Raw genomic sequence first — 24,661 nt, 5'->3', positions numbered from 1 at the left:
TTATTTAAGTATGAGTTAATGATCACTCATTGAATTTTATGTAAATTCCTCATAATTTTTCATTTAATATTTTATTTCCAAAAAGTTCAGTGTTGTCTCTACTCATTAATTGGAATCTTTTTCTCATTTTTCTAAATTAATTTAAGAATCTTTAAATATATAAAAAAAGAATATTTAAATATTATTTTCTTAGACATGCATTAGTTTACTAAAAAGTATGTCATATTTCTCCATCACATAATTTTTATCCTGCATTTATTAAACTCTTTCCATTTGCTAAGCACTAATTTAAGATATTTAAATGTATCAATTTCTTTAATTGTCAGGATAATCCTTCAAGGTAAATACTATCATACTATCTGTTGTTACAAATGGAAAAATGGTGTCACATTTGTAGTTAAAAAGTACTAATCACTTTATTCATTCTAAATTTTCCACAATCTTTCAGATTATAATTTGGCTATTTTGCCACAGATATTAATTAAATGTATTAATTTCTTTTTTTCTTGAAGACTTACTTATGTTTAAGATCCACAGGTATATTAATCTTATAGTTGCTGGTATGTTAAAGTTTATTTAAGTTGTTTTGCAAAGAATCTTGAGAAAAGTGTTAGAGAAGTCAGAATGTATTTTTAAATTTTGTGTTTCAGAATAATAAACCAAGTGAAGCCCAATTGTGAATAGTCAGATAATTTTCTTTCAAAGTGTGAGGTCACTTGATATAAAGGAGAATGTCAGTAATATGATCCTTAATATTATCACAGTTACTCATCAATTGTACTTAATTATTTTAAGCATAAAATATATTTTAATAAAATCAATTAATTAAAAACCTATTTTATAGCATGTTTTAAAATATTTTGCCTTGATTCAGTTGGGATTATCTGTAGTACTATTCCCACTTCCTAATAGTGTGCATTTTTTAGTTAATTTAAATAAATATATGGTTGATATATTAGTTTGCATTGGTAAATGAGTTAGTATATTAGTGTGATGACATTTTAATGCCCTTGGGAGTTCCTCAGGCCTCAGTCCTGGTATATTTTTATTTGCAACTATTTCTCTAGCTTCCCATGCTCATATGAAGCTGATAACTTCAACATTTATGTAGCTAGTACAGACTGCTTTGTTATGTTCACAACATGAATGTTAAACTGCCAACCAGATATTTCAAAAGCACTTTACACTCAGTAGGTCTAACTGCAGTCAAAATGCGATGGTCTGTGTTTTCATGAATGATATAATTTATCCTCTAGTTGTATAAACCCTTATACAGAGGTATAATATTTAGAAATCCTTCTACTTTTCACTCCACATCCAGTTCAGTACAAAACCTTGTCAATATCATCTCCTAAACTCCCTATCTGTTTCTCTTCATGTCTATTGCTCCCCACCTAGTGCAAGCTCTTTCTATGTCTTCTCATTCCTTTTGTCAGAGCTCACTGTATGCCGATCACTTAAGCTCTTTACATATATTAACTTATTTAACCCTTCTTATTCCATGAGACCAGTACAATGGTTGTTCTTATTTAATTTAGAGGTAATTTTACTTAAACACACAACCAGAAAGTGGAAGAGCTGGAATTTGAACCAAGTCTATCAGTTTCCTCAGCATGCCTTTGCATGCAATACTGTAGAATCTGATCTACAGAAACAAATATTCTATTTTTCTTGAGTCCTAAGAAAAATGGTTTGTGAATATTTTAATTAAAATTATCATTATCTTCAATTCAGCCCTTGACAAAAAAGTAAAAATAAAATGGAAACTAATTCTTTTTCATAATGAAATTCTTTCAACTATGAATCTAAGCAAGATGATGAATATAACATTGAAATCTTAGCCCACTAAATCTCTTTCTATAGGGAATTGAGATGATATGATCAGCATCATTTCCCTAATAAACCCTAGCTTTTTGTTCAACACAGAAAAGGAATTTGGAGAAACTTGAAGAATAAAGATTTAGTATGCTCTTAGACTATGTCTGTCCTATATGAACTATCTCAAGTAAACCTCCAGCAAGTGTTGCCCTACAGTCTATTTACAGTGGAAATCTTTGACAAGTGCCTGAAATGCAGCTCTCATCCCTCATTGATTATAGATGTATCCATGCCATCTAAATTATAAATGCACAGGTGGCAGTCTTAACATCTGTTTTAAAAACTGAGGGAACAGTATTACCTTCCAAAGGCATCTCACATTGACATAGAGAGACTCCATGACAATTTGCCGGCTTCAGCAATGGAACTCTTTATTTTCAAGTGACTTTATTTTCCTAGACTCTGTTGTTACTAGGGTACATGGATGAGTTCAAAATCAAGATCTCTGTAATTGAGTTAACACCATATCCAGGGTTACAAAGCTTTGAAATCCATCACATTTCTTGGAGGAAATATTATTTCTCCAGAATTACAGGAATTTAGGAAAAAAAATTCATACTCTTTCCATGGTATCATGTCTCCACTCATTACTGGATAATATTGAATTAATTGATTAATTAATATCATATCTAACATCTTTGAGAGCTTCTAGTTGGAAGAACATCTTTTCACAACTGTTTCAAATATTGGCTGTTGCTTTTATCTCACTGCCAACAGCTACTGAATCATGAAGGAGCTCTCAGAAGCTTTTCTACTGTCAGTTGTGACAACACCAATAACCAGTTTACATAAAGTTTATTTTTCTGGTAGCTCATATTCTTTAGCAGTGTCTAGGCTACTAAAGCACTGTCTAGTGTACTATCTTTGTATAGTTCGCAGGACATGGTAAAAGAAAAAAAAAGTCTGAGTCGCTTCCCAGTGAAATTCATATAATATCCTATATAAAACTAAAGGAACATCCTGATTTGATCTCTTTAAGAGTGCCTCTAGATACATTGACTTTACAATTCAGTCTCATCTTCATTGGACTTACCTTATATATATAAAGTCACGAGTCTAAGTTTATCTTTGACTCTTATTTTTTTAGCTTAGGATATCATGGCTCAGGGTCTCAACCTGGCTGCTGCTGCTGCTGCTAAGTCGCTTCAGTCGGGTCTGACTCTGCGATCCCATAGACGGCAAACCCACCAGGCTCCTCCGTCCCTGGGATTCTCCAGGCAAGAATACTGGAGTGGGTTGCCATTTCCTTCTCCAGTGCATGCATGCATGCTCAATCGCTTGAGTCGTGTCTGACTCTGTGCAACCCCATGGACACCAGCACGCCAGGCTTCCCTGTCCATCACCAACTCCTGAAGCTTGCTCAAACTCATGGCCATCCAGTCAGTGATGCCATCCAACCATCTAATCCTCTGTCGTCCCCTTCTCCTCCTGCCTTCAATCTTTCCCAGCATCAGGGTCTTTTCCAATGAGTCAGTTTTTGCATCAGATGACCAAAGTATTGGACCTTCAGCTTCAGCATCAGTCCTTCCAATAAATATTCAGGACTGATTTCCTTTAGGATTACCTGGTTTGATCTCCTTGCAGTCCAAGGGATTCTCAACAAGAGTCTTCTTCAAACCACTGTTCAAAAGCATCAATTCTTCGGTGCTCAGCTTTCTTTATAGTCCAACTGTCACATCCATACATGACTGCTGGAAAAACCATAGCTTTGACTAGACAGACCTTTGTTGGCAAAGTAATGTCTCTGGTTTTGATTATGCTGTCCAGCTTGGTCATAGCTTTTCTTCCAAGTAGCAAGTGTCTTTTTAATTTCATGGCTGCAGTCACTCTCTGCAGTGATTTTAGAGCCCAAGAAAATAAAGTCTGTCAGTTTCCATTGTTTCCCCATCTATTAGCCATGAAGTGACTGAAATGCAAAAGTTGGAAGTAAGAGATACCTGGAGTAACAGGCATGCTTGGCCTTGGAGTACAAAATGAAGCAGGGCAAAGGCTAACAAAATTTTCAAGAGAAGACACTGGTCATAGCAAACACCCACTTTCAACAGCGCAAGAGAAGATTCTATACATGGACATCACCAGATTGTCTATACCAAAATCAGATTGATTATATTCTTTGTAGCTGAAGATAGAGAAGCTCTATACAGTCAGCAGAAACAAGACTGGCAGCTGACAGTGGCTCTGATCAAAACTCCTTTTTGCAAAATTCAGACTTAAGTTGAAGAAAGTAGGGAAAATCATAGACCATTCAGGTATGACCTAAGTCAAATCCCTTATGATTATACGGTAGAAGTGACAAGTAGATTCAAGGGATTAGATCTGATAGACAGAGTGCCTGAAGAACTATGGACAGAGGTTCATGGCATTGACAGGAGGCAGTGATCAAGACCATCCCCAAGAAAATCAAATGCAAAAAGGAAAAATGGTTGCCTGAGGAAGCTTTACAAATAGCTGAGAAAAGAAGAGAAGTGAAAGGCAAAGGAGAAAAAGAAAGGTATACCCATCTAAATGCGGAATTCCAAAGAATAGCAAGAAGAGCTAAGAAAGCCTTTCTCAGTGATCAATGCAAAGAAATAGAGGAAAACAATAGAATGGGAAAGATTAGAGATCTCTTCAAGAAAAGTAGAGATACCAAGGAAATATTTCATGCTAAAATGGGCACAATAAAGGGCAGAAATTGTATGGACCTAATAGAAGAAGAAGATATTAAGAAGAGGTAGTAAGAATACACAGAATAACTATACAAAAAATATCTTAATGACTCAGATAACAAGGATGGTGTGATCACTTACCTAGAGCCAGACATCCTGGAGTGTGAAGTCAAGTGGGCCTTAGGAATCATCACTATGAACAAAGCTAGTGGAGGTGATTGAATTCTCTCCTCCTGGCTCTCAACAACTTTCTCAGGCAACTGAGAAACTTAGAGTCAAAGACCTCTACCAAGCAGCTGTCCCTATAGGGAAACCCACCATTTTAGTTAACAACTTGCTCAACTGGGGATGAAAATAAGAACTGGCTGTTTTGCAATGTGAGCCTTGTATGCAACCTGAAAAACCAAAGACATGTAATATGGGACTAAAACAACTTTGGAGCAAAACCTTGATGAATTACAGTCTCAAACAACACATTGACCCACCACACAATCATCACTAGCAATTTTTATTTCAACAAACTGAACTCAGATTGGGAAATAAAGCTTTCAGAACAAAAGAAAAAAGACATGACAGACTATCAGCCTCCTAGTAGAAATCTCACCCTAAAAATGAGGGGATTCTTTTATTGCACAGGCAGTTAAGTCTCAAAAGCTGGCTTGATAAAAATATCTTTTCAGAATTCTGACATTAAGTAAAACGTTTCTGGGGGGAACTTGCCTTTGTCTTCCTATGCCTTTGAGATGTATGCTCTACATGCTCATTTTAAGGTATTCTGTGAGTATGTATGTGTGTTTTGAAACCTTGACCTCTGCCATACTATTTTTAAGAGTAAACTCCCTGAATCTTATTTAGGTGACACCCCCTCCCATTCTCTTATGAGGAATCCCCTTGAATCTTATTGATTTGACTCACTATTAATATATTTCATTAATGGCCAAATGACGTACCTTGTAAATTGAAGCACAAGCTGGAATCAAGATTGCCGGGAGAAATATCAATAATCTCAGATATGCAGATAACACCATCTTATGGCAGAAAGTGAAGAACACTGTCATTGAGAGGCTATCTCGATGACAGTGAAAGAAGAGAGTGAAAAAGTTGGCTCAACATTCAGAAAACTAAGATCACGGCATCTGGTCCCATCACTTCATGGCAAATAGATGGGGAAACAGTGGAAACAGTGGCAGACTTTATTTTTTGGGGCTCCAAAATCATTGCAGATGGTGACTGCAGCCATGAAATTAAAAGATGCTTACTCCTTGGAAGAAAAGTTATGACCTAGACAGCGTATTAAAAAGCAGAGACATTACTTTGCCAACAAAGGTCCGTCTAGTCAACGCTATGGTTTTTCCAGTGGTCATGTGTGGATGTGAGAGTTGGACTATAAAGAAAGCTGAGTGCTGAAGGATTGATACTTTTGAACTGTGGTGTTGGAGAAGACTCTTGAGAGTCCTTTGGGCTGCAAGGGGATCAAACCAGTCAATCCTAAAGGAGATCAGTCCTGGGTGTTCATTGGAAGGACTGATGTTGAAGCTGAAACTCCAATACTTTGGCCATGTGATGGAAAGAACTGACTCATTTGAAAAGACCCTGATGCTGGGAGGGATTGGGGGCAGGAGGAGAAGGGGATGACAGAGGATGAGATAGTTGGATGGCATCACTCGATGGACATGAGTTTGAGTAAACTCCGGGAGTTGGTGATGGACAGGGAGGCCTGGCATGCTGCAGTCCATGGGGTCGCAAAGAGTCAGACAGGACTGAGTGATTAAACTGAACTGAAATTGAAGAAATGAATAAATTGGATAATTTATTGAGTATTATTATTACAAATAGCTGTTTTATTGGTACCTATAAAAAACAAAAATTGAATTAAAGGTGGAAAAAAGAAATATGCCTAATGGTCAATCTGAGTCAGACATGACTTATCAACTGAACAACAACAAAAATCTAAGAACTTCCTTAGTTTAAATTAAAGAAAAACGTGTTTGGGAAACCTTATTGTGGTTTTTGCTTCCCTCAGAAAAACATTAGAATAACTAATATTAATAGGGAAAAAAAAACTGTGAGAAAAGTCTAGATATTTTTACAACAAGGTAGAAAATTTAAAAGGGCTTATCTCAAATTAATAAAGAAATCTTTAGATGGTTATTCAAAATGAGATAGATAAAATAGACATTTATGTATTTAAAACACAAGGTTTTGATATTATACTACCTAAGGTTAAATTGGCCACAAAGGACCCCTTGATGGTCTTCATTATTAAAGGCCAAAATAGTCCACTCTATTTACTCCACTTTAAAAAATATATGTATTTAAAAAACTAAAAATAATTATACTGTGATATCTGATCAAAATTGGGGGAGGGGGCAACATTTCAGCCGAAAGTTCTGAATTCCTTGGCTCAAATCCTCTCTGGGGATCCCAGAACCTTTTATGTAAAAATGGGTAAAATGGAAAGGGAATAAAAAGAAAGAAAAGCTTCTAGAACCCCTCCTGTAAGATCAAGGTTTATTGATTCTAATAAAACTGGAGGTCAATGTTGATAGAATTGAGATGAAAGTGTAAAAATTGATATTTCATTTGGGCTTTATATAAGATATCTCTTTTTAAAACAGAGAAGAGTCAACTTTGACTCTTCCATGCTGGATCTGTTTCTTTGGCCACTTTTGTTATTATAATCATACATGATAGTTTGCCTCAAAGAATCCTGCCCCTGTCCCTGACTGTTAAGCTGAAATGCCTTTATTCAGAACCCTGTCCACCTGTAGATGGCAAGAAGGAAGAAATAAACACATTCCCCTGACATTCTAGGAGTTAGTTGCAAGATTAAATGGAGTTTTTACTTTGTTTCCTAACCTTTGCCATCTCTGATCCATAAAAGAAACTGGCATCCAGACCCCAAGATAGTTATTTTGTGACATTAGTCTGCTGTCTTCTCAGTCAGCAGCTTTCTGAATGTCATACTCCTTGCCTTGACACCTTCTCCCTAGGAATTATTGTCCTCTCATGTGGCAAGCAGAGAGAGCTTGGACCTAGTAACAATTTAACTATATTGCTGGGTAGGCCTGTTTCAATAAGGAATGCTTCCCCTCATGGTATTATAAGACAAGGCATATGAATCTGCCCTTCAGGAAATATTAGTTCAACCTAATAAAAGAAACCAATTGGGTTACTAATAGTAAAACATTATTCATCTGAGGAAGCAACTTTAATGTACTCCAACTGTTCTTCATAAACTAGTAAGTTTATATTGAAATGCCTGATTCATAACTAAATTTTTTTTATATTTATTTGACTGTGCCAGGTCTTATTTGAGGCATGAGAGATCTTTAGATGTGCCATGCAGGATCTTTAGTAGCAGCATGAAAACTCTTAGTTGTGGCATGTGGGATCTAGCTCCCTGACCAGGAATCAAACCTAAGGCCCCTGCATTGGGAGCTCAGAGTCTTAGCTGCTGGAAAACCAATGAAGTCACTTATGTTTGTTTGTTTGTTTTTTTTTAAAGTGAAGCCATGAGATCTCTAGTTTTGTCTGTGTACACGTTAAATACATCTGTGTGTGTGTGATATCTCTCTCTTTGGAAAGTATTAATCTAAATTGAATTTATAAACAACTCAATTCATTTATTTATTATTTTTAGTTGGAGGATAATTGCTTTACAATGTTGTGGTGTTTTCTGCCATACAAAAATGCAAATCAGACATAAGTATATATATATCCGCTCCTTCTTGAGCCTGCCTCCCACCCACCGCCATGCCACCTCTCTAGGTTCTCACAGAGTACCAGACTGAGCTGTGTTATATAGCAGCTTCTATTATACATGGTAGTATATATATGTCATTGCTACTCTTTCAACTTGTTCCACCCTTTACTTCCTCCATTGTGTCCACAGGTCCATTTTCTACATCTGTATCGCTATTCCTGTCCTGCAAACAGGATCATCAGTACCATTTTTCTAGAATCCATATATATGTGTTAATATACAATATTTGCTTTTGTCTTTCTGACATATTTTAATCTGTATAACAGGTTCTAGGTTCATCCACCTAAATTTAATGGACACATTCATTCTTCTATACGGTTGAGTAATAGTCCATTGTATATGTGTACCACAACTTCTTTATCCACAACTATCTTTACCAGTCAATAAACATCTAGGTTCCTTCTACGTCTTGGCTATTGTAAACAGAGCTGCTATGGACACTGGAGTACATATGTCTTTTGGATTATGGTTTTCTCAGGGTGTATGCACAGTAGTGGGATTGCTGATTCATATTGTAGTTTTATTCCTAGTTTCTTAAGGAATCTCCATACTGTTCTCCACCATGGCTGTATCAGACTACATTCCCACCAACAGTGTACCAGGGTTCCCCTTTCTCCACATCCTCTCCAGCATTTATTATTTGTAGGGTTTTTTTGATGATGGTTATTCTGACTGGTTTGAGGTGATACTTCACTGTAGTTTTAGTATGCATTTCAGTAGTAATTAGTGATGTTAAGCATCTTTCATGTGTTTATTGGCCATCTGTATGTCTTCTTTTTAGAAATGTCTGTTTAGGTTTCCTGCCCATTTCTTATTGGGCTATTTGTTTTTGTAATTTTGAGTTGTATGAGCTGCTTATATATTATGGAGATTAATCCTTTGTCAGTTGCTTTGTTTGCAATTATCTCCCACTCTGAGAGTTGTCTTTTAATCTTGTCTACTGTTTATTTTGCTCTGCAAAAATTTTCAAGTTTAATTAGGTCCCATTTGTTTCCTTCTGTTTTTATTTCCATTACTCTAGGAGATGGGTCAAAAAGAATCTTGCTACAATTTATGTCATGGAGTTTTCTCTCTATGTTTTTCTCTAAGATTTTTATAGTTTCTGGTCTTACATTTAACTCTTTAATCCACTTTGAGCTCATTTTCATGTATGGTGTTGGGAAGTTTCCTAATTTTATTCTTTTACATGTATCTGTCCAGTTTCTGTGTAAAGAGGTTGTCTTTTCTACATTCTTGCCTCTTTTGTCAAAACCCATAGGTGCTTGGGTTTATCTCTGGGGCTTTCTATCTTGTTCCATTGGCCTATATTTTTGCTTTTATGTCAATAACATATTGTCTTGATGACTGTAGCTTTGTAGTATAGTCTGAAATCAGGAAGCTTGATTCCTCCAATCCATTTTTTCTTTCTCAAGATTGTATTGGGCTTTTGGGGTCTTTGTGTTTCCATAAAAATTGTGAAATTATTTGTTATAGTTCTGCTAAAAACATTGGTAAATTGACATGGATTGCACTGAATCTGTTGATTGTTTGGGTATTATAGTCTTTTTCAAAATATTTATTCTCCCAATTCAAGAATATGGTATATCTCTTCATCTGTTTGTGTTATGTTTGATTTCTTTCATCAATGTATTATAGTTTTCTGCATACAGATCTTTTGTCTCTTTAGGTAGGCTTATTCCTAGGTATTTTATTCTTTTTTCTGCAACGGTGAATTAGATTGCTTCCTTAATTTTTCTTTCTGATTTTTCATGTTAGTGTATAAGGATTCAAGGGATTTCTGTGTATTAATTTTGTATCCTGCAAATTTACTAAAGTCATTGATAAGCTTTAGTAATTTTCTAGTGACATCTTTATGATGTATAGTTTATGTATAGTTTATGTCATCTGCAAACAGTGAGTGTTTTAATTCTTTTCAATATGGATTCCTTTCATTTATTTTTCTTCTCTGATTGCCATGGCTAGTGCTTCCAAATTATATTGAATAATAGTGATAAGAGTGGGTGACTTCATCTTCTTCCTGATCTTAGAAAATAATACTTTCAGTTTTTCACCATTAAGAATTTTCTCTGGAGAGTTTTCCTGTTTTTCATTTGTTTGTTTGTTTGTTTGTTTTTTAAAACATACATGGGTGTTGAAGATTTTTGAAAACTGTTTCTATGTCTATCTAGATTAACATATGGGTTTTTTATCTTTCATATTGTTAATATGGTGTATCACATTAATTGATTTGTGTATATTGAAGGATCCTTGTACCCCTGGGATAAATCCCACTTGATCATGGTTGATCCTTTCAATTTGTTATTTTATACTGTTTGCTAGTATTTAGTTGAAGATTTTTGCATTTATGATCATTAGTGATATTGGCCTGGAACTTTCCTTTTTTGTGATATCTTTATCTGGTTTTGGTGTCAGGGTAATTGTGGCCTCCAAAAAACATTCCCTTAGTGGGAATGTTCTGCCCTCTGTAATTTTTTGAACAGTATGAGCAGAGATGTGTGAGCTCTTCTCTAATCATTTGATAGAATTCACTTGTGAAAGAATGTGGTTCTGGGATTTTGTTTCTTGGAAGAATTTTGATGTCAGTTTTTATTTCAAGGTTTGTGTATACTCATAATTTGTATTTCTTCCTAGTTCAGACTCAGATAGTTATGCTTTTCTAAGAATTTGTCCATGTCTTTCAAGTTGTCCATTTTATCGGCATGTTGTCTCATATACTCATATGAGTATAGTTCTTCATAGTAGTCTATTATGATCCTTTGTATTTCTATGTTGTCTGCTGTAACCTCTCCTTTTTCATTTATAATTTTATTGATTTGGGTCTTCTTTTTTTTTCCCCATGATGAAGGTGGTTAATGGTTTCTCAGGGTTTTCTTTCCCTTATCTTTTCAAGTTCAGTTCAGTTCAGTCACTCAGTCCTGTCTGACTCTTTGTGACCCCATGAACCACAGCACGCCAGTCCTTTCTGTCCATCACCAACTCCCGGAGTTTACCCAAACTCATGTTCATTGAGTTGGTGATGCCATCCAACTATCTCATCCTCTGTCATCCCCTTCTCCTCCTGCCCTCAGTCTTTCCCAGCATCAGGGTCTTTTCAAATAAGTCAGCTCTTTGCAACAGGAGGCCAAAGCACTGGAGTTTCAGCTTCAACATCAGTCCTTCCAGTGAACACAATATAATTTTAATTTTTCTAAATTTAACAAGATTTGATTTGGGACTCAAGATGTGATCTATCCTGGAGAATGTTCCATGTACATTTGGGGGGAAAAAGTGTATTCTGCTGCTTTTGAATAGAAAAGCTTTATAGATATCAATTAGGTCCATCTGGTATAATGTATCATTTAAGACTTGAGTTTCCTTATTAATTTTCTGTGTAGATGATCTGTCCATTGGTGTAAGTTGGGTATAAAATCCCCTACTAGTATTGTGTTACTGTCAATTTCCCCTTTTATAGTTGCTCCTTTGCTGGGTGAATATATGTGTGTGTCTGTGTGTGTATTTGTTATAATAATTTTTTGGATTGTCCGCCTGATCATTATGTTGTGTCTTTCCTTGTCTCTTACAGCAGTCTTTATTTTGAAGTCTGTTTTACAGCTTCCCTGGTAACCCAGTGGTAAAGAATCTGCCTCGCAAAGCAGGAGTTCAGTTCAGTTCAGTCTCTCAGTCCTGTCCGACTCTTTGCGACCCCATGGACCACAGCACACCAGGCCTCCCTGTCCATCACCAAATTCCGGAGTTTACTCAAACTCATGTCCATTGAGTCGATGATGCCATCCAACCATCTCATCCTCTGTTGTCCCTTTTGCCTCCTACCCTCAATCTTCCCCAGCATCAGAGTCTTTTCACATGAGTCAGCTCTTCACATCAGGTGGCCAAAGTATTGGAGTTTCAGCTTCAACATCAGTCCTACCAATGAACACCCAGGACTGATCTCCTTTAGGATGGACTGGTTGAATCTCTTTGCAGGAGATGAGGGTTCAATCCCTTGTCTGAGATATCCCACATGCTGCAGAGAAAATAAGTCCGTGCTCCACAACTATTGAGCCTGTACTTTACAGAAAAGAAGCTGCAACTACTGAAGCCTGTACACTCTAAAGTCCATGCTCCACAACAAGAAAAGTCACTGCAGTGAGAAGGCTGCAGACTGCAATGAAGACTAGCCACCACTCACCACTGCAACTATAGTAAAGCCTATGGAGCAATGAAGACTCAGCACAGCTAAGAATAAAATAAATAACTAACATTATTTTAAAAATTAAATTCCATTTTATATGATATGAGTATTGTTACTCCAGCTTTCTTTTGATTTCCATTTGCATGGAATATCTCCTTGCATCCCCTCACTTTCAGTCTGAATGTGTCCCTAGGTCTGAGGTGGGTCTCTTGTAGACAGCAAATATATAGGTCTTGTTTTTGTATCCATTCAGCCAGTATGTTTCTTTTGGTTGGAGCATTTAATTCATTAACATTTAAAGTAATCACAGATATGTATGATCCTATTTTCAGTATTGTGGATGAAGCACAAGCTGGGATCAAGATTTCCAGGAGAAATGTCAATAACCTCAGATGCATAGATGATACCACACTTAGGGAAGAAAGTGAGGAGAAACTAAAGAGCCTCTTGATGAATGTGAAAGAGGAGAGTGAAAAAGCTGGCTTAAAACTCAACATTCAATGAACGATATTCATGGCATCCAGTCCCATCACTTCATGGCAAATAGATGGGGAAACAGTGACAGATTTTATTTTCTTGGGCTCCAAAATCACTGCAGATGGTGACTACAGCCACGAAATTAAAAGACACTTGCTCCTTGGAAGAAAAACTATGAAAAACCTAGACAGCATAATCAAAAGCAGAGATATTACTTTGCTGACAAAGGTCCATATAGTCAAAGTTACAGTTTTTCCAGTAGTCATGTTTTGATATGAGAGTTGAGCCATAAAGAATGCTAAGCACCAAAGAATAGATGCTTTTGAACTGTGGTGTGAAGAAGACTCTTAAGAGTCCCTTGCACTACAGGGAGATCAAACCAGTCAATCCTAAAGGAGAAATCAACCCTGAATATTCATTGGAAGGACTAATGCTGATGCTCCAATACTTTGGCAACCTGATGCAAAGAGAGAACTCATTAGAAAAGGTCATGATACTGGGAAAGATTGAAGGCAGGAGGAGAAGGGGATGACAGAGGACAAGATGGTTGGATGGGATGAGTTTGAGCAATCTCTGGGAGATGGCGATGGACAGGGAAGCCAGTCGTGCTGCAGTCCATGGAGTTGCAAAGAGTCAGACATGACTGAGTGACTGAAAAACAACAATTCGCATTTATTGTTTTGGGTTTGTTTTTGTAGGTCTTTTGTTTCCCTTGTGTTTCCTGCCTAGAGACGTTCTTTTAGCATTTTTTTGTAAAGCTGGTTTGGTGGCTCAGCTGGTAAAGAATCTGCCTGCTGAGAGAGTCCTTTCCTAGGCAGGTTGATAGGAAGTCTCCGGGTCCCCAAGGAGAGAGGGGTCTGGAATTCTTGAGGAGGAAGAAAGGACAAACTTTTTTCCCCTCTACCTTCCTTAGGATTATATAACAATAATGTATCCTGCTTGAGGACAGTCTCTGGAAAAAACCTTCTGGCTAATCCTGTTATCTTAAAATGTAAATTATGGGAGTAGGTCTAGTGAATTCTTTACAACATCCAGACATTCTTTTGATTCATTGTAATAACTAATTGGAGAGTATATAACTGCATTGCTAACACTAGCAAGGGGGTACTCTTTCTGCCCCCTTCTGATGTCTATGTCAGAAGATTTATCTATCCCTTTTATACTTTAATAAAAGTCTATTGCACAAAAGCTCTGAGTGATCAAGGCTCGTGTCACCCCGGATTGAATTCTTCCCTTCCAGAGGCCAGGAATTCCCACGTCTTTTTGTGGTTCAGCAACAACATTTCACTGCAATGCAGGTGACCTGGGTTCGATACCTGGGTTGGGAATATCCCCTGAAGAAGGGAACAGCTATGCACTCCAGTATTCTGGCCTGGAGAATTCCATGGACTGTATGGTCCATGGGGTTGCAAGAGTCAGACATGACTAAGTGACTTTCACTTCAACTCAGAGGTCTGTCGAACTGTCTTCACATCTTTTTATTCTTTATTCTGCTCTCCTTCAGTTATTTCCACCATTCTCTTCCAGCTCATTCATCTGTTTCTCTGCCTCAGTTATTCTCCTATTGATTCCTTCTAGTGTATTTTCATTTTAGTTATTGTACTGTTATTCACTGATTGTTTGTTCTTTAGTTTTTCTATGTCTTTGTAGCTTGTTGATCTGTGCCTTCATTTTATTTATCTGTGCCTCCTTCCTATTTCCAAGATTTTGTATCATGCTTACTATCACTACTTTGAATTCTTTTTCAAATTGACTGTCTATTTCCTCTTTATTTGTTTGGTTTTAGGGGCTTTTACCTTTCTCACTCACATGCTGACTCTCTCTGTCTTCTCATCTTGTGTGACTTACTGTGGTGGGTGTCCCCTTTCTGCAGGCTGCAGGCTCATCACTCCTGTCTCACTTGCGGTGTCTCCCCACAGAGTGTGGGGCTGGGCCAGTGCATTGCGTAGGTTTCCTGGTTCGAGGTGCTGGCGCCTGTGTTCTTGTGCATGGAGCTAGGTTTCCTCCTCTGATGGGTAGTGCTGTACCTTGTCATGTGCTTTGGGGCTCCTGTGAGCTTAATACATCTTTAGGTAGCCTATATGCTAACGGGTAGGGTTGTGGTTCTGTTTTGCTTGGTTTTTGGCTTGAGGTCTCCAGCACTGGGGCTTGCTGGCCATTGAGTGAAGCCAGGTCTTAGTGCTGAGATCAAGGCCTTTGGGGAGAGCTCTTATCAATTAATATTCCATGTAGTTGGGGTTCTCCAGAGGTCCAACCTCCTGGACTTAGATCTCTCACATTGGAGATTCAAGATCAACTTCTGGTTGGAGCACCAATATTCTGCCAGCCACAAGGCACAGAAGAGAACAGGAAAAAAAGAAAACAAGCAAAACCCAAAACAAATGGTAAAAGCAAAATTAAACAGGAAAAAACACAAAGAAACTGACTCCATCAGACTCAGGAAAGAAGCAAAAAAAAAAAGAGAGAGAAAACCAAAAAACAGAGCAATCAAATCAATGAAGAATCCCATAAATGAAAACAAACACTAAAAACTAAACTAGAAAACCACAAAATCAAGAGAAATTTAAATGCAGAAAGCAAACTAAAAGAGGCAAAGAAAGCATGGAGCAAAGATACTGATATGATTAAAAGGAAAAATAATGAACAAAAATAACAGAGATGAAAACAAAGGGAAAAACTACAAAGTAATAAAGAAGTAAAGTATAAAATAGGAAAATACAGAATACACTTTAAAATAAAATAAAAACAGGCAAAACAAAGGAAAAAGCAAAAACATGGAAAAATACAAAATAATGAAAAAGTACAGTAGAAATAGAAAAAAATAAAAATATATTGGGAATTAAAAGCATTTAAAAGTAAATAAAATTAAAAGACTATAAAAAAAAAGAACAACAATAGAAATAGAACAGAATGAAAAAGAAAAGAAAAATAAATGAGCAAGTAGTAGTGAAAATATTATTTTTCTGTGGCCTCAACTGTCAGTATCCTGACTCCCATGGTCAGGGTATCTCCAGCAAATCTCCCTACCCAGGAAGTCCTTCAATATGTGTAGGAAGGTCCCTGAACCTCCAATGGACACTGTAGGTTTAGCTCAGCAGACTCTGATTTGGCCTTCAGCTTGTACATGCTTCAAAAATCCATAGTTTCTCCCAAAGTCCACAGCTTCAAATGTGGAAACACTTGTTGTCTATTCATACATTCCACAGATGCAAGGTTACCAAGTCAACAGTGGCAATTCATTCCACTCTCCACCAGCTGCACAAGAGAAGACTCTTCCTCTTCTTTGGTTGTGCAGCCTCTGGAACTCAGCTTTGGTTTTAGCCCCACCTCTGTTTGTATGCGACCCTCCAATGTCTGTTACCTGTTCAGACAAGAGGGGGCAAAGGCAGAAGCTGATTAGGGCTCACTTGCTCACTCATGCCAGACAGAGGGAGGAATAGGGCAGCTGCAAATGGGCTGTATGGGGAGTGCGTGAAGTGGCAGAGGTTAGCACAGATTTACTACAGACTGAAGCAGGACATGTGTTCTCCCAGGGAAACTGACCCAGGATTGCAGGACTCTCGGCAGTGCCAGGCTGCACAAGTTTCCAGGAAGGTGTGAGCAGTGACCTACTCCCACTCAAAGTCTGACGGGAGTGGGAGCAGCTGTCCCACCCATGTCTGAGTTGGATACAGCATCCCCTGCTCATGTTGCCTCTGGAGCTCAGACAGGTGTGCCCTGATTTGTGTGAATGCACAGAGTTAGATGCTCCTTGTCTGTCCCAGCCTTTCCTTGCATACCTGAGAGTGGGTATGATCTATTGCCCACACACAATGATCTATTGCCTCTCTGGCAAGCCCAGGCTTTGTCCTGGACTCCCTTAGCTGTGTTGTGCTAGCTTCCTCAGGCTGTCCTCACAACAGCCAACTCCCATCCTCTCCCTGGGTAACCACCAAAGCCTCAGCCTCAGCAACCAGTCCTCATCCTCTGTGGCAGGCATGCCGACAAGCATCTTGAACTTCAGGGTACAAGTTGGAACAGATCTGTGTGTAGATTTCTCTCCATTTTGCTCTTCACACACCTATTATTGTGCTCCCCTCTGAGGCTCCAAAGGTCCCCCCTGTCTCCACAGTGAGGGGTTTCCTAATGTGTGGAAACTTTCCCTCCTTCACAGCTCCCTCCTGAGATGAAGGTCCCATCCCAATTTCTCCCTCTCCCTCTCTCTCTCTCTCTCTATTTTTTTTTTTTTTTTTTGGTCTTATTTCCTTTACCCTACCCCATTATGTGGAAAGCAGAATGCCTTTTTGGAAATCTTTGGAACACTGACATTTTCTGCCAGCATTCAATAGATGTTCTGTAAGAGTTGTTCCTTGTGTGAAGATATAGTTTTGATAGATTTGTGAGTAAGAAGCTGATCTCCACATCTTACTCCTCTGCTATCTTGAAGGTCCCTCCAAGAGCTCAATTTGAAAGTAAGCTCTTACAAATTAAATATAAGACATTGTCCAAAAAGACTTTCAGTTTTATGTGAACTGGAAAATATTCAATATTAAGTTGCTTTCTGATATTAACATTTAAGTTTGATCTAATTAATAAAGACATATCTTTAGAGTCATCAGCATTACGTGCCAAACTTCTATCATACCTAGGTTTAATAGAAGTCAAATATGACATTATTGTATCTGATACAAATTTGTCAGCAAGGAAATAACTTGACATGATGAAACTTTAAATTAAATGTAAATGAGATAAGAGCTTTTGGGTAAATACTTTAAAACTGATTATCGTTTAGAGGTTCCTACTGATACATATATCTCCAGATATTTGATAACTTAAAGTTCTAGAGTTGTGATCATTTGAGTGATAGAAATTTATTGAATAGCTGGATCATCCCCATTAAAACAAGATACTGAGACTTTACTGAAACATCAATTATTAAACAGAGAAACTAAAGGTATTTAGGACTATTAATAAATATGTTTGGTGCCACCCTGAGATGTTCTGTACAAGAAAACGAATGTTTTTTAGAAATTATCACAGATATTTATGTTCATCAACCTACAGAATGCTAATTAAAAGGCAGTTCATAGTTGCTTATGTCTTTGTTTTCACCAGAAATTAACGTTTTTAAGAGTTGAGAATTCTAATTTGAACATGTTACTAAAGCCAATAGAAATAGTAAAGAACTATTTATGTATATAGTAGGAAATTAGATTGCATATTTTCAGCAAAGATTTGAGGAATAAATTGCATTTTATTGAGAAAAAAGAAAGTATGTCTTAGAGCTGGTTGTTTTTGGAGGGAAAACTAAGGAATTAAACTTACTATGGATACAGAAAATGACAAAAGGTTGTGGAAAGGAACCTTGAGGAGAAAACAAGTTTTAAATATGGTTAATATTAAGCAAATTTAGATTTACAGTAATTAAGTAAGTAAACATTATTGTTAAAAGTAAGCTAGTACAGACTGGAATTTGATTTCTCTCTCTGTTAAGAAAACGAAGAGTTTTTTAGAGTGCTTCTTTTTGATAACAGATTGTGTGAGTTTCCGTGCTCTTAAATGTCTGTATTTTTCATATGTTTTTGTGATTTTGGTTAAATGAAAAAGTATTGTTTCACAGTGACCTACTTTTAAAAACCCTTTTGATATTTTAAACAAAATTCCCCAATATAAAAATCAAGTTCTTTTAGCCTCCAGCTGACTCTGGGGTGCTTCAAAGGAATCCTGAGATATCTCAGAGAAGGATATTAAACTAATTATGTTTCTCTGGTATGTTAAATTACTTGAGAAAAATTTTCAAGTGATTGGACATGAACATTAGATTATAGTGTATGGATAAAATTCATTAATAGAGATATTCCAAAATTTACATGAAATTCCTAACATCTGATATACTCTGAAATTTCGGGTTATTATCTTAAAATGTTATATGTTATGGAGATATCCAAGTTTCTTGCCAATTGCATTATACTTAAAATTTTAATCATATTATTTGTTTTGTCCTTTGAAGACAAACATTATTTTACAATCATTGATTGCATCAATGCAATCATTGATGCATTTACAAAATAAAGATCTTCAAGAAAACATACAAAAAGGACTTTGTAAAGCAAATATCTAAGTTTCTGAAAGTCTTTAGATAATACCACTGTACTTGGGAATAAATAACAAAATCCTAATGGAAAACCTGATGATTTCATTCAGATCAACAGGAATAAAACATGGGACTGAATGAACTGATGAATATTATTTATAACTTTATGATTTTTTGATAAATATACTAGCTTTAATCTTTTCTTTCCAGAGAAAACCTTTCCTCTTATGTTAAGATGTACAAGCTGATAAAGTATACCTTTGTAAACAAAGATGAAACATTGATCTTTTTCTCTATACTTGATACTGAATTTGGTTTCTCCAGCTCTCCTGTGGAATCAATAATTTATTGCAACTTGATTACAATTAGTTATACTTATCATTGTTCTTATTTTTGTTTCCAAATTATTTATGCTTTGTGTCTCTCTGCTGCACTATGACTTTGTCAATGTTCCTAATTGTATTACTTATATCCTGTCTATTTTATAAGATTATTGTCCATTATAGTATCCAATGAATAACAGAGCCTTCTAGCAAAATTGATGTTAAGTATCTTGAGGAAATAGATCACATTTATTATGTTTATAGAATAATCATAATAGTATGATTCTAGGTATGGGGAGAAATAACAAGGGAAATATTTCTTGGATAATAATAAAATATGTGAATAGGTATTACTAGTAATACAAAGGATACAGAGAATCTTTAATTATCAACAGTGCTAATCCAGAAATTAGCACCTGGAGTGGCACAGCAACGAGAATACGGGTCAGAACTTGGATGAGCCTCCCAGCACCATGGGACAAAAATTAGTCTTGGGATGTCTCCCAAATATTGATCAAATTTTAGTCAAAGAGGAGGGATTGAGAAATAAAATATTGCTTTCCATATCAGTAACTAAAGGATGTCACAGTTATCAATAACTGCAACCTTCCCTACTCCCTCCCCCAATTGTGAGCCCCGAGGGGACTCAGGAAGGTAAGGAAGAATACCAGTCATCTAGCTGCAGCCAGACTGCAGGATCCCCAAAGGTACACCCTGAGGAAACTCAGCATGAGAAAGCAGAGGAGACACCCCAGACATCTGAGGTATATATCCAAGGAATGATTTCAGCAAGCCTCAACTCTCACATCTTCCTACACTGAGAAAAGCTATAAATTCCTTAACTTGAGATATCTGGTTTTCTTTTATTAACAATAATCTTTTGAATTTCAGATACCTGCTCTTTATTGCAAAACTCCTATATACGCTGGCTGTGCCCGTTGCCTCCTCAGAGCAGTTTTCTGAGGGTTATTTGAAATGTTATCTCTGGGACTTGGAGTCTGCCTCCCAGGCTTGAATATCTGCAGAGTAAAACAAACTCTCAACTTTTAGATTGTGTTTTTTTTTTCCAGTCAACACCTCGTTGGGCTACAGCTTCTCCAAGTTTACATGTTGAACACAGCAGTGAGCTCCTTCACAGCCAATTTTTCCTGTCTAAAATGTACTGGGACTCCTAGAGCACACCAAGAAATATGGGACTCCCTCTATAGTCATGGAATGCTTGTGTTATCTCTCATTAGTGGTGAAAGAAATGTTATACTTAAGAGACTAATCTTTTCCTCTGTTTGAATCTTCATTAAGTCACATTTCTCAGGACAGTTTTGGTAACTATTATAGACTAATCTTACAAGTGAACTAACTGCATGTGTACTACTCTCCATACAAATATTGCATTATAATTTGAAAATGTATGCAGTTTATCAATATAGGCTTTTAGTTGGCAATAGCAATACTTTTTTTCTAGAGTTAAATACCCAGCAATCGTAAGTGTAAGTCAAAGAAATTTTGTCTGAGTATGGATTATCTTTTTAAAAACAGATAGCATCTTTTGATATGCAGGTAAATATGGTTAGAAAACATTTTATCACTTAATATTTATATTCTAATATAACAATTAGGAAATTTGAAAAAAATAACATTGATAAATTGCATGGAGGCTGTTTCTTTTCACTCCAAGAATGTTGCAGTAAGTGTTTTCTGATGAAGAAGAAATCCAACTGGAACACTTAGGTGAACCTCCACACCTCTCATCTCTCACTCACCAGTTAATGCTCCTGTCGACTTACAAATTTTTCACAGTCTAAAAGTTGAGAGTTATGTTTTATTCAGTAAGAGGAATATTAGAACTATTTTCCAAAACTCTTCAGAATAGAGCTAGGATCAAGGTACACAAAGTGAAGAAATCTATTTGAATTAAGTATGAAGAATAAAATTGTGATAATTAAAACTGTCTGACAAGGGACACATGCACTATGTGCTGATATATTTAGTCCATGTATATTGGAAGTATTCAAGCAGGTGTTTTCCCATAAGATTGCCAAGTAGATTTATGTAAGGATTCATGTTCTTATTTCTATGGTATTCTTGGAGTCCAACTGCCTTGTCACAAGTGTGGCATAGTGTCAACTATAAAGTAAACTTCTGACTGAGATATAAAGTTCCTGAATTGCTTTGTCCAAAGAAATAGTCTAAAACTCACTTAAATATAAACTCAAGCTGATTTTTGTAAGCCAAGTGCAAAATCACCTCTCATTACATTATTGTCTCACTTCATCTAAAATAGTGAATATGCATTTTCAAAACTGTGATCCTAAGTTTTCCAAAGACTTGGATTTTGTAATCAAAGTCCTCTCAAAATAGTCTGTATTGTATATAAATTTACAGACAACACTAATTTTCATCCCACAACCAACCACAGACAAAACACTCCAAAATTTAAAAACAATAATAAAAAAATGATTATTACTAAATTATTGTTATTATTAATTATTATTAATAAAAATAAAACAAAATAATAAAAACAGATTCATTGGCAGCTAACAGAGGAAATCTGTCTTGTCTAATAGGTACAGTATTGCCTTTTTAAAGGAAATATTTTGGGGGTTTTAAATGAAGTAGAAAAAAGATATGTTTCATAAAAAGAAGACTGTCAGATTTTTAACAGGCATATTCGTTATTCTTTCTCCATAATAGGAAAAGAAATCAGTGGCTACGGGTTGCAAGAACATGCTGTTATAAAACAAAAAGTTGACATCTGGATCCAGGCCAAGGAATAAAAGCATCATCTTATATATTTACTCAGAGAATGAAAAAAGTTCATCTTAAGGTTAAGAAGCTGGCACAATACAGAGGTTTCATCAAGGTTTACTCTAAGTTTGGCTATAGTACATGTATATAAAATGCCTAAAATTAAATCCATAATTGGCCAAATGTAGTACGTTTGAAGTTACATAAAATATTTAGCCATGCTTTAGCATTCGTCATTGTCTGTTTTAAACATTAAAGAGCTTTGAGTTATGCTATTATTAGTTCTTGTGACAAAATGGGTTTCCTTAAGAGAACTATATTAAATAGAATCTTCCTAATGCTAGGAATAATAGTTACAGAATTAAGAAAATTTGAAAAAACTTTGTTTTTACCCACGGTAAAATATTTTCCAGTTATATTTTAATAATTCCTTCTTCATTTAACCCTTAATATTTCCTTTAGAAAGCTGAAGAAAATATTTTATATTTATGCTTTTATTTGATATCTGTTGTTTTTTTTTTAGTTCTGTGGCCATACATGCAATTTTATTTAAAGGAGACAATAAATAGAGTTACACAGAATAAAATAAGAAGAAAAATTTAACAAAATAAAATGACATATTAAAAGGGTTCAATAAGGGTGTTTAATGAATAAATTTTGATTAAAAACCTTATGATATATTTGCACCACAATTTTTATTGCAGCACTATTTACAATAACCGAGACATGGAAGCAACCTAAATGTCCATCAACACAGGAATGGATAAAGAAGATGTTGCACATATATACACAGTGGAATATTACTCAGCCATTAAAAAAGAATGAACTAATGCCATTTGCAGCAACATGGATGGACCCAGAGAAAGTCATACTGAGTGAAGTAAGTCAGACAGAGAAGGAGAAATATCATATAACATTCTTCTATGTGGACTCTAAAAAGAAATGATACAAATGAACTTCCTTAAAAAACAGAAAGAGACTACAGACTTAGAAAACAATCTTATGATTGCTGAGGGAAAAGAATAGTTAGGGAGTCTGGGGTGGACAAGCATACACTGTTATATTTGAAATGAATAACCAACAAATACCTACTGTATAGCACATGGAGCTCTGCTCAGTGCTATGTGGCAGCCTGGATGGGAGGAAAGTTTGGGGGAGAAAGGATACTTATTCATGCATGGCTGAGTCACTGAAATTATCACATTTTAATTGGCTATACCCCAACACAAAATATAATAACCATTACAGTTTAAAACAATCTTATAAAATAGATGGAGAAATATACTGTGTTCATGGATTGGAAGAATCAGTATTGTGAAAATGAGTATATGAGCCAAAGCAATCTATAGATTCAATGCAATCCCTATCAAGCTACCAACGGTATTCTTCAAAGAACTAGAACAAATAATTTCACAATTTGTATGGAAATACAAAAAACCTCGAATAGCCATAGCAATCTTGAGAAAGAAGAATGGAACTAGAGGAATCAACCTGCCTGACTTCAGGCTCTACTACAAAGCCACAGTCATCAAGACATTATGGTACTGGCACAAAGACAGAAATGTAGATCAATGGAACAGAATAGAAAGTCCAGAGATAAAACCACGAACCTATGGACACCTTATCTTTGACAAAGGAGGCAAGAATATACAATGGAAAAAAGACAACCTCTTTAACAAGTGGTGCTGGGAAAACTGGTCAACCACTTGTAAAAGAATGAAACTAGAACACTTTCTAACACCATACACAAAAATAAACTCAAAATGGATTAAAGATCTAAATGTAAGACCAGAAACTATAAAATTCCTAGAGGAGAACATAGGCAAAACACTCTCTGACATAAATCACAGCAAGATCCTCTATGACCCACCTCCCAGAATATTGGAAATAAAAGCAAAAATAAACAAATGGGACCTAATGAAATTTAAAAGCTTTTGCACACCAAAGGAAACTATAAACAAGGTGAAAAGACAGCCCTCAGAATGGGAGAAAATAATAGCAAATGAAGAAACAGACAAAGAATTAATCTCAAAAATATACAAGCAACTCCTGCAGCTCAATTCCAGAAAAATAAATGACCCAATCAAGAAATGGGCCAAAGATCTAAGCAGACATTTCTCCAAAGAAGACTTACAGATGGCTAACAAACACATGAAGAGATGCTCAACGTCACTCATTATCAGAGCAATGCAAATCAAAACCTCAATGTGGTACCATTACACGCCAGTCAGAATGGCTGCTATCCAAAAGTCTACAAGCAATAAATGCTGGAGAGGGTGTGGGGAAAAGGGAACCCTCTCACACTGTTGGTGGGAATGCAAACTAGTGCAGCCACTATGGAGAACAGTGTGGAGATTCCTTAAAAAACTGGAAGTAGAACTGCCATATGACCCAGCAATACCACTCCTGGGCATACACACCGAGGAAACCAGATCTGAAAGAGACACGTGCACCCCAATGTTCATCACAGCACTGTTTATAATAGCCAGGACATGGAAGCAACCTAGATGCCCATCAGCAGATGAATGGATAAGAAAGCTGTGGTACATATACACAATGGAATATTACTCAGCCTTTAAA

The 24,661-nt window shown here is 36.3% G+C and overlaps 1 protein-coding gene across 1 annotated transcript in view; it reads left to right on the top strand.

Moving 5' to 3' along the window:
• TLL1 (tolloid like 1) overlaps positions 1–22,428 on the top strand; it is a 342,701-nt gene extending 320,273 nt beyond the window's left edge. Inside the window, exon 20 of the mRNA XM_043902682.1 lies at positions 22,028–22,428. Coding sequence (XP_043758617.1) covers positions 22,028–22,110 — 83 coding nt within the window. The 3' untranslated portion in view covers positions 22,111–22,428. The remainder of the gene's footprint in view (positions 1–22,027) is intronic.
• The last annotated feature ends 2,233 nt before the right edge of the window (positions 22,429–24,661 follow it).

The sequence above is a fragment of the Cervus elaphus genome, chromosome 5 (genome assembly GCF_910594005.1).
Source record: "Cervus elaphus chromosome 5, mCerEla1.1, whole genome shotgun sequence".
NCBI lineage: Eukaryota > Metazoa > Chordata > Mammalia > Artiodactyla > Cervidae > Cervus > Cervus elaphus.
This window is presented reverse-complemented; position numbering and strand designations above follow the sequence as displayed.